The sequence below is a fragment of the Berghia stephanieae genome, chromosome 3 (assembly GCF_034508935.2).
Source record: "Berghia stephanieae isolate SIO BIC M18660-M18661 chromosome 3, UCSD_Bste_1.3, whole genome shotgun sequence".
NCBI classification, from domain to species: Eukaryota; Metazoa; Mollusca; class Gastropoda; order Nudibranchia; family Aeolidiidae; genus Berghia; species Berghia stephanieae.
The window spans coordinates 81,479,581-81,494,580 of NC_088362.1; the positions used below are offsets into that span (position 1 = coordinate 81,479,581).

General features: G+C 36.8%; 1 protein-coding gene across 1 annotated transcript in view; it reads right to left on the reverse strand.

Annotated features, from left to right (window-relative positions):
- Window positions 1–15,000, reverse strand: part of LOC144968595 (uncharacterized) — a 52,284-nt gene that overhangs the window by 23,445 nt on the left and 13,839 nt on the right. Inside the window, exons 4-10 of the mRNA XM_078907097.1 lie at window positions 12,506–12,636; window positions 10,525–10,687; window positions 8,954–9,020; window positions 8,257–8,362; window positions 6,573–6,667; window positions 5,724–5,841; window positions 208–336 (exon numbers count right to left, since the gene is read on the reverse strand). Coding sequence (XP_078763223.1) covers window positions 208–336; window positions 5,724–5,841; window positions 6,573–6,667; window positions 8,257–8,362; window positions 8,954–9,020; window positions 10,525–10,687; window positions 12,506–12,636 — 809 coding nt within the window. The remainder of the gene's footprint in view (window positions 1–207; window positions 337–5,723; window positions 5,842–6,572; window positions 6,668–8,256; window positions 8,363–8,953; window positions 9,021–10,524; window positions 10,688–12,505; window positions 12,637–15,000) is intronic.

Below are 15,000 nucleotides of genomic sequence, written 5' to 3' on the forward strand. Positions count from 1 at the left end.
GGATTAAAATGTCACCTATCTTGTCAGAAACACTAAAACCTAGTATTTTTTTAAAACGACCTCGGGAGGTCCTAGGTTTGAGAGTTTTTGCCTAGATGAGGGTCATTTAAATCGATCAATATTGGACGGACGAGTTTTCTGGCCAAATTTTTAAATACATCTTCAGAGTACGGTAGTTAACTGGTTAAAATAAAATGAGTTACCAACCGTTCTCCACCAAGGTAGTACAATCTGTATCTGGGTTGTACTGATCAGGACAAATACAGACGCATCTATCATGGACAAAGGTCAGATAACCCGGGCCACAGTCTTTAGTCATACCTGAACAAAAGGTCTCTGGGGAGGTAATCGAAAGTTTATAGGTGCGGCTATATGTTGTCTAGTGGTATGACACTCGCTTTCTGATCGGAAGGTCCTGAGTTCGAGCCTCGCTTTGCGCATAGTGAGTCCTTGGAAAAGGCTCTTTACTCACATTCTATCACCGTACTCAGGTGTAAAATGAGTACCTGGCCGTTAACAGCGTTGTCTCTGTGGGGAAAAAATTGTATTATCGCCTAACAGGCGTCATGTCTCGTTCTACATGTTAAATGCTGTTGGTTAGGGACCCCTTGTAAAGCGCTTTGAGCAATTAAAGTGGATATTGCGCTATATAAAAGTTCGTTCTTTTAATAGGTTGAAATGTGACAACCGTGCCAGTCAAGAATTGTGTCGGAGTGCGGCTATGTGGTATGACACTCACCTTCGGATCGGAAGGTCCTGGGTTCGAGTCCTGATCTGAGCGGGGCATAATTGAATCCTTGAAAAATGCTCTTTCCTCACATTCTCTATCCGTAGTCGGGTATAGAATGAGTACCTGGCGGTCAACAGGCCGAAAAAAATGTAATATCATACACGATATATGCTATTGCTGGCTAGGGATCCCTTGTAAATCGTTTTGAACACGTTTAGTGGATATTGCACTATATAAAAGCCCAAGTTTTAAGTTTTAACCTGATACATAAATTCGAGTGTAAAAACAAATTGGTTGGGATTAGGAAATTTAGAGTTTGAAAGGTTATGAGCCATGGCCTACTTCCCTCATAGGATGCATTTGTTTTATATTGAATGTTTAAAAAAAAAAAGCTTGAAATACCATTTTAAGCATCGGGTTGGTTCACGCTTATATAATACTGCTTTGAGACGATTTGGAACAAAATATGTTTTTAGACAACTGGATGACAAAGAACAAATAGTTCAGTAGACCAAATTCAGTAAACGAAATACAGCCAAGAAATACTATATACATAATTTGCATTAAAGTAACAATATTTTTTTTTAATTGAACATTAATACAGCGCGATTTGTTACAATTCGACACCAAATATGATTATCATTATTAATTGGTCAATTAGTCTAACATTACATAAATTAACAAGTAAATCAATCAACATGTCAGTCCTTGGTTTAGTCGTACCATACGAAATATTCAACATTTTTATTGCTGATGGAACGAATGCTGATTTGTACTTGTTAGTTCTACATTTAATCTGACAAAACCTTCTCAAAGATGGTAAAAGGTTAAATTCATGGTAAAAAATATGTTTTCTATTGTTGGTAATTGCGAATGCTTTTCTTTCCATTGCTTTTCCGTGAATTCTTTCTCCCCCTCTTTAATAGATTTTGAAATTTTTTATTTATCTCTAAGTCGACATCCGTCAAACCATGCAGTGCAGCCAAACGCAATTACACTTTTAATCAATGAGTCATACACTTTTAACATACGAGGCCTCTTTCATAATTAACCGAAAAATGCCTGTAAAATCCGCGTTTTTTATGCTATCAACAAAATTCTTGAACGTGTTCATACCTTGACTCGTCCTTCATTTCTCTACGTAACAGCCAAGTCTGTCGACACACTTCTGCCAACGCCGCACCATGGAATAGATACCCTCTCGGAAGAAATTTCCGTCAATGTTTTGTAGCCATTTCCGCACATGGTCAACAAGCTCTTCATCGACATCAAAGCGCTTTCCTGCCTGCTCACGTTTCAGTAGCCCAAAGAGGTGATAATCAGATGGTGCGAGGTCTGGACTGTGTGGTGGGTGTGGCAAAATCTCCCATCCATATTTCTCTAGCCAACCTTGCGTCACTCGTGCTGTGTGGGGTGTAGCGTTGTCGTGTTGCAAAATGACCCCGTTGGTCAACTGCCCTGGGCGCTTTCTGCGAATGGCCTCCTTAAGCTTGTCAAGAGTTTGGCAGTACCTTGCAACATTGATTGTTTCTCCAAGTTGTAAGGTTTCGAACAGAATAACACCACGACTGTCCCAGAAAACAGTTCCCATTATTTTCTTTGCTGACCGCATGACTTTGAATTTCTTCGCGACAGGTGAGGATGGATGTTTCCATGTCATCGAATCTTGCTTTGTTTCTGGGGTGCAATGGTGCAACCAAGTCTCATCACCGGTGACTATGCTGTCAAGAAAAGTCACATCGTACCCTAGAAAGTCTCCGCCGGCGTTGGCAGTATGCCTGTGAACCCTGCGTGAGCTCTTACTTCTTCTCAAAAGTTCCCTGCAGATGTCCAATCTTTGTTCTTTATGATTGTCTGTCAATTGCTTAGGAACCCATCTTGCGCTGACTTTTCTGTAGCCAAGTTCATCAAATACAATTATATGGGCAGAAGTTTCCGAAATTTCAAGACTGCTTGCGATTTCATGAAGTTTCAACCTCCTGTCTTGACGAATAAGCTCATCAACTCGCTTCACATTATCTTCTGACGTCGCAGTTATCGAACGCCCTCTCCCTTCCCTGTCTGTCAAGTCGGAATGGCCGGCTTCAAACAAATTACACCAGTGATAGACTTGTGTACGGCTTATAACATGCTCACCATATACACTCTGAAGTTCTTTATAAATTTCGGTAGGATTCAGACTTTTGGCGTTCAAAAAACGTATGACAGCTCTGATTTCCTCCTTTGACCAAGTTTCAAGGTGGGCCGCCATCTTTAAAATCGTCTAGAAATTCATTGTGCAAAATGATGCACTTCATAATTTCTGGGAATATCCGTAAGGAAATAAGGAATATCATGTCGTTTACAGAATTAAAAAATCTCCACTGGTTGCTGAGCAATGGGCATTTTTCGGTTATTTCTGAAAGAGCCCTCGTAGTTTTCGTCCCTACTTCAAATGTCCTCAATTTTCTTAGGATGTATAATCTTCGGGCAACTTTCTTATATATTATATTAATATGTTGAGAGACATTTAGGATACTATTAATAGTTATTCCTAAATATTTAAAATATTCAACTATCTCAACATCATCTTTATCGATCGTCACACATTATAAGCCGTTTTTTTTTTTTTACACCAATACCTGTTCTTCGTTTTTTCAACATTTAAAATTCAAATTAATTTTGTTTATATCTACTAATCAGTGAAAATATTAATTTGTTCGAATATATATACAAATTGATACAGAGCTAGCAATTTCTGGTCGTAACATGTTTGTAGGGGCTCACATTTTTAAAAAAAATTCTAAACATATCATGACAAGCGATGTTAGCGCCGCTGGGCGGAAGTCGTTTAATACGGATGGGCACCGCTTTTTTGGAACTGGGACGTAATCGATGTTTTCTAAAGTATTGGCACTGATTGTTCGTCGATTGACCTTTGAGATAGTTTTGTATAAGGTATAACCAGCTGATGGTGACAGTTTTTCAAAATAGCTCCGGTAATGTTGCCTGGTCCTGGTGCTTTGTGTTCTTTACATCGCCGGAAGAGGGAAGTTTATTGTTCAACATCTGAAGTTGTCTCATTGTGGACTGTCAAAACGATTGTAAAAATTATTTAATATTTTGACATCAGCTATCATTTTTCCTTGTGGGAATGGTCGTTTCTTTTGGTCTACTCATCCCATTTGCATTATCATCTCCCATGCTTTCCTGGCGCAGTCCGATCTCAGTTGTCGTTCCATTTTCTTTTTTTTTTTTTTTTTTTTTTTTTGTATCCAACATTTTCTTCTTTTATTTTTTTTTCTGATCTCATTTCCCTTTTCAAATACTAGTTTAATGTCACCACTCATATCGGCAAATTTCTATTCATTCAGAATCCATTTCAGTCGTTTTGTAACCCATGGCTCATTGTTAGGAAATATCTTAATTTCTTTTTTTTTTCCACGCAAAAATCCACACAAAAATTAACATAACATGTCATGGCTTCAGTCCATTCATCAATATTGTCTCCTTTCGCCATTAATGTATCCCACTGAGTACAGTCAAAACAGAAACAGCTGTTCAGTCGCTGGATTGCCACTGGACTCCAGACATGTCGATATACGACAGTTGGTTTTTCACTTTTTAATTTAGAGATATACGTTGGTTTTTAAGTGAATTGTGTTACGATCAGATGTGGATATCGGTTGTTTTCGTAGCGCTTTGTAGGCGTTCTTAATATTGCAATAGCACAAGTCAAGTGTGTTATTTTGTCGTGTTTAAAAATCACCAACAATAATTAGTGGACTGTCCGGGTGGTGTAGTATTAATGACGATACATGCTCATTCAGTAATTGGTTTGATTTATCAATTTTTACGCTGGGTGGAGTATAAACATTAACATTGGTCATAACCGGAAACTCCCGAGACATGTAGTGTGGACCTAAAAACAAAGAAAGTAGTTCAATATCAGGAGTGTTGATTTGATTATTTATATTTACAATTTATACCATCTAAGCCTCCCCCTTTGTTTTTTTCCCTAGTGATGTGTCTCTATCCTTTCTGTACAAAGAAAATTTTGCCAAATCAATACCACTATCGGTGTCCATAGACGAAAGCCATGTTTCTGTAAGAAATGCACTTTTATAATCATAATCAAACTAGGAGAGAGCAGTGAGGGTGTCTTATCTTATTACGAAGTGATTTAACATTGGAAAGTATTGTTGACGGGAGTGGTGGTTTAGGGTTAGATCCTCATGAAGTCGGTTTTTCAAGCCTCCTCTTTGCCCCTTTTCTTTTCCCGTTCAGTTTCTTCATAATTTCGTTGTGAGATAATACGGCTCTCGGTGGTAATGAATGCAGGGATGGCTTAAGTCGAAGAAGATCGTCTCGGGAATAAACATAACTGTCGCCATTTTGTTTTCCTTGAGTTGACATTTTTTGAGCAGAACTGTACAATCTGAAGTTAAACTAATACTATTTTTGTAATTCTGAATCATCATACCACACTTTATCCAATCTTAAATGAAGAATATAGTTCTTGAATCAAGATTAGATGAAGATAGCGGTGCAATTTTTTGTGTCGGAAGTAAACATAGCCGCCACCATTTCGATTTCCTTAAGACATAAACATTGATGCGAGAGTTTTTTCCGATGATTTGAAGCAGAATCATTAATTCCAACAATCATACAACGTTTAATCCGTAAAGAGTGAAAAGTTGTCATGAATCAAATAAATATCACAAGAAAGAGGTCTAATCACATAGGTGTAACTGTGCGTCGCTATTCAGCGCCGCCAATTTGACGATGATGATGATGATGATGATGATGATGATGATGAGGAGGAGGAGGAGGAGGAGGAGGAGGAGGAGGAGGAGGAGAATGCTAATGTTGATAATGATGAAGAGGAGGACATTGATAATGATGATGACAATGATGATGATGATGATGATGATGATGATGATGATGATGATGATGATGATGATGATGATGATGATGATGGATCTTTATTGAATCACCTAGTATTTATTCTCACCCTTGCATTTATAGTTTTGATTCAGCTCGTAGAAAAGAGTCTTGGTAGACTTCAAGCCCTCCAGCTTTCCCATGTCGGGACGTAGGAAGTCATAGGTTGGTACTTTTACATGAAAGAACTGGCAATATAAACAATTGTTGTTAACAATGATAAAATTAAAATGTCATCACAACATTGACCATTAGTTAAATCGCTAACTAGAAGAACAAGAAAAAGAAGAAGAAGAAGAAGAAGAAGAAGAAGAAGAAGAAGAAGAAGAAGAAGAAGAAGAAGAAGAAGAAGAAGAAGAAGAAGAAGAAGAAGAAGATACCATTTTGGAACGATCTGTCACAGAAGATTTATAAAGTAAGAATCTTGCTGTAAAAATTCACGAAATTAATATTATGGTATAATATGATATCGTCTAGAGTTTTTAAAAAGTCATCACTAACGTATATATTCAAAAGGTTGTACACATGTCACAAAATATTAATTCATATAGATATTCTTCTCATCTTACCGTGTGATATATACATTAAACGGTTTACGGCATATATTACAAAAATGTATTTGAATGTCACTCTTACTTTGATATTTTGAACTACGTTAATTGCACATTAGCAGATATTTAAAAATTACGATCAAAATATTTTTAGAACTTTGAATCGGGCTGTCAGTTACTGCACGTGTTCAATCTGGAAGTAGGTCAGCAGTTTATTTACATTCAACCGAGATTGTCGCACTTTTCACTCTCTCTCTATAAAAAAAGAGTTCCTTGTGGATACTGAATAGTGGCAAAGCACTATTCAGTATCAGATACTGAATAACCACTTCGTATTGACAAAATGCATCCATCGACAGATGACTTACCTTTGGTCCGTAGAGAAGATTAGACGCAGAATCAAAGAAGGCAAAATTGATCCGCTTTTTGGTATTATCGGCTTTTTGGTATTGTGAGAATTTGTCTGTTAGAACATAGTATGATATAAACGTGTTATAAATGACCAAGGTCAATAAAGCATACTCCCCCTGAACTGCCTCCCCTCTATTTTACTCACCTCTCTCTCTCTCTCTCTCTCTCTCTCTCTCTCTCTCTCTCTCTCTCTCTCTCTCTCTCTCTCTCTCTCTCTCTCTCCTCTTCACATCCTATTTCCCCTAAAAACAATTACATCTTGATTTGAGTTCCGATGACCATCCTTACCCTAAAAATGAAGTCCTTCCGAGTTCTCCGGCTCATGACGCCGAAGTTTATCCTGATTTCTGTTACGTTACACGGACAATACTAACGAAAGAGTGAAAATGGAGAGGCTTCGTATGGGAACAAAACAGACAATGGACGTTTCGGGTACAAACCCTTCGTCAGCACAACAATACACAAATAAACATGGAAAACAAATAAAATTTAAAAAAATAATTTTGCATTATATTTTATTTGTTTTCCGCGTTTATTTGTGTATTGTTGTGCTGACGAAGGGTTTGTACCCGAAACGTCCATTGTCTGTTTTGTTCCCATACGACACCTCTCCATTTTCACTCTTTCGTTAGTGTTTTACGATCACCGGCTTCAGGCAGCCATACCGTTTTCTAGTTAAACGGACAGTAACAATTGTTTTTCGCCACATCTAACAAGTCCCGGCAACTCTTGTACGTAGCTTCCCTGATTTTGGACAGAGCTGCATATTCGAGATGGAAGTCGGTTTGGACAAATTCAATCCCTCGATGGGGCGGGGACATCGGCTCCTCTAAACTGGGGAAGAAGTTGCCATGCTTTTCCACCAGCAAAAGGAGACATTGGGTGGCATATATATGAAGTCCTAGGTGGCAGCCAATCGATTTTGGTCGAAAACCATCTTAGCAGCACGCTCACTACATCAGTGGGGACTTGCCACCTGTGCAACATGTACTCGTTGTGGTAACGAGCCCGAAATTGCAGAGCATCTAGCTGGACGATGCGTTGTGGCGAAGCTTCCGGACGGGTTTGCGACGGTGCACGAGTGCGGTACGGTATATAAACAGAGTACATAACAGCGTTTCTAATGTCTTCGATACATTCTTTAGATTTTATCAACTTCTCGCAGGTTCTGGATTCGATCCTAGCTTTCGTGAACCTTTTTCCTAAAAATTACACCACAATACACGGCAAAGATAATCAAAGGGAAATCACTTAAAATTTAACTAATTTCTTCAAACAGTTTACAAGTTATCACCACTTATCTAAGCAATTACACAGTCCAATTTAATTTCAGACGAACTCTTTTCTTGCTTAAAGCTCTGTTTCTTCCAATATAAAGAGGTTGTGATGTTTTGCAACAAATAAAATTCATTGTCATGCGGAAACATTGAAAACAGATAAAGGTATGTTGCCTGAGGAGCTTTGGATCCAAAGCTTAAATGAATATAATGATTATGAAACCTCACTGATAGCACATAACAAACGGTTGAATATTTTACAACTGTCTTTATTTATATTCTAGAATATAAACTTATGTTAGTGGTGGATTGGGGTAGGGGTCAAAAAGATAAAAATGTGTGGAGCTGTTGGCAACAAACTTACTTTTCTGAATGTTGACTCTATGTACTGTGATGTATTTATCCCTCGATGGCATCTTTTGCGTATGAAGTGCACCGAGTGCATGCATTGTTTCGTGCATCATGGATAACTGAAAGATAATATAACATTAAATTACGGGCCGCATTTAAAAGGGGAAACAATCAGATATATTCAACACAATTTTGGTGAAGAAAATTTTAACCTAGATAATATATTTCAATCGTATTTTTTTGTTTGATTTATTCATTGCATATGCTTTAAAGATATTTTTTTAAAAGGGACGAAATACTGTTTAAATGATGTGACGTTATACATAGTAATTGAAATATGACTTCAGCTACTCAAAATGAATGAAAGACAACTTTTAAATCAGTTAACTGCCATATTGTGTAAAAACACGTATTTAAAAATTTGGCGAGAAAACTCGTCCTTCAAATATTTATCGATTCAAATTACTCTCATCTAGGCAGAAACACTCAAACCTGGGACCTCGATCTCGAGGTCTCAGCTTTTAGAGTTTTTGTGAAGATGAGGGTCATTAAATCGATCAATATTAAAATTTGAAGGACGAGTTTTCTTGTCAAATATTTAGACATGAGTTTTTCCAGAGTACGACAGTTAACTGGTTAAGTAGATGAATGGCCAATTCATGGTTATGCATGATATTATAAAAGCTAAAAGTTATCATCATAGTACTTACGAAAGAGTAGCAAGGAGAGACTGGTCTAAACTTATTGCCGTTCCCTCTGCCGTATCTACTCACGCACCTAAAGAAAAAACAATAAAAAAAAACCAAACAAACAAACAGCAAAACAAAACAAAAATCCTCCAATTTTTTTTTAAAGACCGTAATACATTGGAACATGGAATAAATCCTAACATAACGCATTGTGACAAACATCATTGATAGAATAGGAAATTACCTTGCCCATCTGATTTTTTAAAAGGCCATTTGTGACCCACTCACTGTCTCAAAACGGCATTATCTCGGGATGAACTTAGTAATGGAAAGTTGATTTCTATTCGTCAAGGTGGAGAACAAATGGTATTTCTTGCATTATAAAACATCTGAAGATAATAGTTCTCATCATTCTGTTTCTAACAGTCAATTTGTATTGTGTGAGCTTGAAAAAAATATTTCTGTATGTGATACATCGTCTCAAAACGGTATTATAAAGAAATATTTTTTTCAAGCTCACACAATACAAATTGACTGTTAGGAGTGTTGATATGTGATCCATCGTCTCAAGCGGTATTATGTCGAGATGAACTAGATAAGGGAAATTAAATTCATAGTCTGAAATAGTAAAATTTGGGGTCAATAGGATTCAACAGTCGTGACGTCACTTCCCTCGTAATGACGCATAGTAACTTAGTAACCAGTTCTAAACTATCGGAACAATATGACATGTGAAAAAGTTCTAGCCAGCATGAAGAATAAATAGTAAAAAGTACGGATTTTCTTTGTTTAGAACCAAGCTGCTCGTTGCTGGGCGGACATGACATCAGACTATTGAGTCCTATTTTCCTCGGTATACAACAACAACAACAACAACAACAACAACAACAACAACAACAACAACAAAAACAACATCGCCATCATCATTATTGCTGTCGTCGGCATAATCACCAACATCATAGTCGTAATTTTTCATATAACTTTATCATAAATAAAATCATCCGGATTCCAAACTGTGTATCTACTTCGTACCCTGCGCTCTATAATCTTCTTCCTTCAACTCTAACATCCAACTAACTACCAATAACCCTTTGGTTTTACGACCTATTTTAAATTTGTGACCGATCGCCTCCAATCGGTATGATATGTCGAACCAGATACCAAAATATGATTTTAAAGCTAGTTTGACCAGAAATGTGAGATTTTAGTTCTTTGGCACTTTAAACAATATGGATGTTCTGCCGTTCTCTGATTTTAAAAAAAATCCATTAAAAATTTTAGCCAGAGAAATCATCCCTTCCAAAAATTCGACCTAATAAAATGACACTCGTCCTGTCGAAAACTCTCAAACTTAGGACTTGTGAGTTTTTGGCAAGATGAGGGTCATTTTAAATTTTAATCGATCGATATTTTTGAAGGGTGAATTTTCTAGCCAAACTTTGAATTTCAGGGTAGGGCAGTAATTTGTAGTGCGTAAAACATATATACTGAAAGCAAGCTTCAGAATTATGACAAGAAATTCTATTTTTAGCCTCAAAACCACCCCGATCTTATCCAGTTTTGAGGCAACGGTAGACATTATTCCAACCTACCCCTTTCCTTTCATAAACTTTATATAGGCGTTGGTTTCGAATCCGTTGTCTTTGAGCCAATTCTTTTTATTTGGATTGATCTTCTCTCCAACGTCAAAAAACTTGACACATAGATGATCTTCAATGTGATCTAAAACCTTCCTTAGTCGTATACGAATGGTTGCTGTTGGGGAATAAATAAAACAATAATGAAACCATAATCATCATCATCATCATTCTCATCATTATCTTCAGCATCATCATCATCATCATCATCATCATCATCATCATCATCATCATCATCATCATCACCATCATCATCATCTTCATCATCATCATCATCATGTTATGGCGTGTTTTAGTGCGTTGGCAGCAACTCCGAATGGTCTTGTCTCACATTACAATATTATGACGTTCTATCCGGGCGGTGAATTCGTTGCCGCATTCGTGTATATACAGTCGCGAACCTCGTCACAATAATATAAAGCTCAACCAGATGCTTTGTAGTTTCGAGTTCTTTACCGCAACGTGCACATGGGACAGGTGGAGAGTCCCCACTGATACGTTGGGGATCAAGGCTCTCTATTCCACTTTGCTGCATCTTCTGAACACCCGTCTTATTCCTCCTTTCTGTCCCCAACCATTATGTCAGACCTTCCAACATACTTATGGACAATAAAGATATATTATTATTATTATTATTATCATCATCATCATCATCATCATCATAAAGCAGACCTGCCTACTTGAAAACCTAAAAATTCATATTTTTGGGAGATAATAATTGCAGTCTCCATAGCTAACTTTTAAAATCAACAATTTACCTTCACAAGTATTAAATAACACTTCAAAATACATAAGTTATGTAGTCTAGTATTAAATTTTATGTTCAATGAGTTTTAATGATTTACAGATTCCCATGAAGTTCTGAAATTGGAGGAAAATTTTGTAATTCTACGATATTTTTTTTTTTTTTTTTTTTTTTGATTTTTTTTTTTTTTTTGGTAATACGAGGACCTGGCTGATATATAAGTACTGTTTGCCCATAAATCAAAACATGTTTTAGATACAATTATGAGACTTCACACACGCACTTTCAAACACCATGTGACATCATTTGTCTTCATAATGGAGTGACAATGGAGTGACGTCACTATCTTAGTAAGACAACGTGGTTGAGAAAATGGGTCCCCAGATAGCTAACTTCAGAATTAAAAGCGCTGAGAAAAACATTTTACCCAACATTTGTAACGATATGACAAGGAAGGAGATACTTTTCTGCAGGAAATTGTGACTGGTGATGAACCTTGGATCCGCCACTTCGACCGGAAACCAGATTGCAGTCAATGGAGTACAGGCACAAGTCTTCTCTCAGCCCAAGGAAATCCAAAGTCATTGTCTCTACGAGAAAGGTCTTGTTTACCATTTTTTTGGACATGGAAAGCATAGTTCACATGGAATTTCTTGAACAAGGACAAACAGTGAACTCTAAACAATATTTCAACTCTACGAGCCCTCAAAAATAGACTCGCACGGGTTCGAGGTGATAGAGATTCGATATTGCAGCATAACAATGCGTGATCACACACTAGTCGTCTAATTCGGTTCAAATTTCCGACCTTAAAGCTCCTTAGTCCTGCATTTGATGCTGCTGATGATGATGATGATGATGATGATGATGATGATGATGATGATGATGATGATGATGATGATGATGATGATGATGATGATGATGATGATGATGATGATGATGATGATGATGATGAGATGATGATGATGATGTATGATGATGATGATGATGATGATGATGATGATGATGATGCTGATGATGATGATGATGATGATGATGATGATGATGATGATGATGAGATGTTGATGATGAGATGATGATGATGATGATGATGTTTATGATAATGATGATAAAGATGATGATGATGATGATGATGATGATGATGATGATGATGATGATGATGATGATGATGATAATGATAAAAAGCCTCACCTGATGGCAATTCCATAACGTAGGGAATGTGATGTGTCCACATAAATTTTGTGATATTAAAGGTTAGCCGCTTCACCCTGTGTACTGGGTGTGCGATATCCACCAAACTGATCCTTATAGATTGATCTGGACTGAAATGAAAATGTTATAATCAAACATTCTATCGGGGGGGGGGATAGATTATGTAAAGAAAAAGAAAACAAAAATGAATTTAAGAATTCAAACAAACACGCACAAACACACACACACACACACAAACACACACACACACATACGTACACCCACTCACACACACGCCTCTAAACGAGGGTGGGCTGACAACGTTTTGCAATTTCTGTAATAACTCCCTTATTTTTCGGAATAACTCGTTCAGCAAGACGTGAAGAGAAAGCTTGACACCTCAGCTACATATTGCTTATTTTATTTTATTTTTACGACATAGGTACCGTCACACTAGAGAGAGATGTACTGGAGGGCATGGCGGAGGGCAAAAGAGGCAGAGGAAGACCACAAAGAAGATGGCAACAGGATATACAGGAATGGCTCAACAACGGCGTGACGGAATGTGGCAGATGGGCACAAGACAGAGACTTCTTCCGAAGGACTGTGTGGGAGGCTATGTTCAAGTGATATGCCACAGAGAGAGAGAGAGAGAGAGAGAGAGAGAGAGAGAGAGAGAGAGGTACCGTCACAACCAACACAGAGCTGCCAACGCAGCACGTTTTGACTCATCCCATCTGCAAAAGAATGACGTCCTGTTTTTCTACACCAAGATTGGACAGCAGCAGCCTTCACGTCTTTGTGGCTTTCATGGTGGTTTCCTTTGAGATGTTCCTTCAATACAAGCATCGCCATAATCACGCTTCACTCTGGTTTGGGTTTTAATAGGGGAACAGCCTCCCAACATTCAGAAATTCAATAACAGAAATTTTGGTGGACACATTATCATTTTTTGTTTTGTTTTGACCAAGGTTGTTGACCACGTTATAGGACAAACGTGATTACGTCACGCACAGACGTTATAGATCTTAGAAATTTTGATTCATCAACGTCAATTAGTAATTTATAGGAAATGTTAAGGCTCTAAGTCTCTAATATCTTTGCAATTATAAGGAGTATTAAAAAAACTTCCCAGCCCACCGTTATATATATAAATATATATATATATATATATATATATATATATATATATATATATATATATATATTATATAATATATATATATACAAGAGGATGGTTTGCGTCTATTATCAGATTGATGAGACATCGTGATGATTTTGTTTCGTCAAAAGCCACAATTTTTAGCACCCGTGATGTGTGTCAGCCTTCCGGTTAGCGAGTATGACAATGAGAATAGAGTACTTGCATTGAATCGATACCAGTTTATATATATATATATATATATATATATATATATATATATATATATATATATATATATATATATATCAGAACTTATGACAACGTGCAGATACCCCCCTCCACCCCAAGGCCTCCCAAATACGTCCCCTTTCTCTCCATTCCCACCACTAAGGAGACTTCTCGAGTGTCGAAATGGCCGTATTGGACACACACACACACACACACACACATATACATATATATAATTATATATATATATATATATATATATATATATATATATATATATATATATATATATGGGGGGTGTCTACTTTTTTTTCCAGGTATTTCCTACAATAATCTGAAAATGACATAAGACGATTATCTCCGAACTGCACACACACAAAAATAAAAGAGATTGTCTACGTTGCATTGAAATGCTCACGATCGACGTATAGTTATTCTCAGGTCTGATAACCAAAATTGAAATACAGTTAAACCAAAACAAAACATTGTCCATGACAACAATGTTAAATCAAGCCCATAATTGCTTTAAGATATCAGACCTGCAAATACGTACAGGTCGATCACAATATATTAAAACTCTAGAAATGTGATACGTGACGCAATAAAAAAATTGATAGCAACAATACATGCGCTTTATCAATTACATAAACACTTTTGTAAAAAAAGAAAAAAAAGAAGTTTCGTAAGAAAACATATGTTTCATATACAGAAGGATTAAACTGCACTTAGCCTAAATGGTATTCGGTTGAGATTTTTTAAAAGTCCCGCCAAGGTTTAGGACTATCAATTATTGGGAAGAAGTGGTTATTCAAACTGTCATATTATAAAGTTTGAGTTTTCAGTTTTGGCCAAAGTGTGCCGAAATAATTTTTTTTTTAAAGTTTTGTCACGGTACGGCAGTAAATCAATAGCTATCTCTATCCTTAGCTTTGCAACATATGGCCTATTAATTAGTGAAAAAAATGTTTTAATCAACGTAGATTTTGGTTAATTCAATTCTTTTCTTTTCTTTTTTTTTAAGGGGGGAGGGGAGGGATCATTCTGCCATCTTTTATTTATTTATTAGTCCTGGGGTGGGGGTCGAAGAGGAGTGACGAATTCTTTTGTTGTTTTTTTAAAGGTT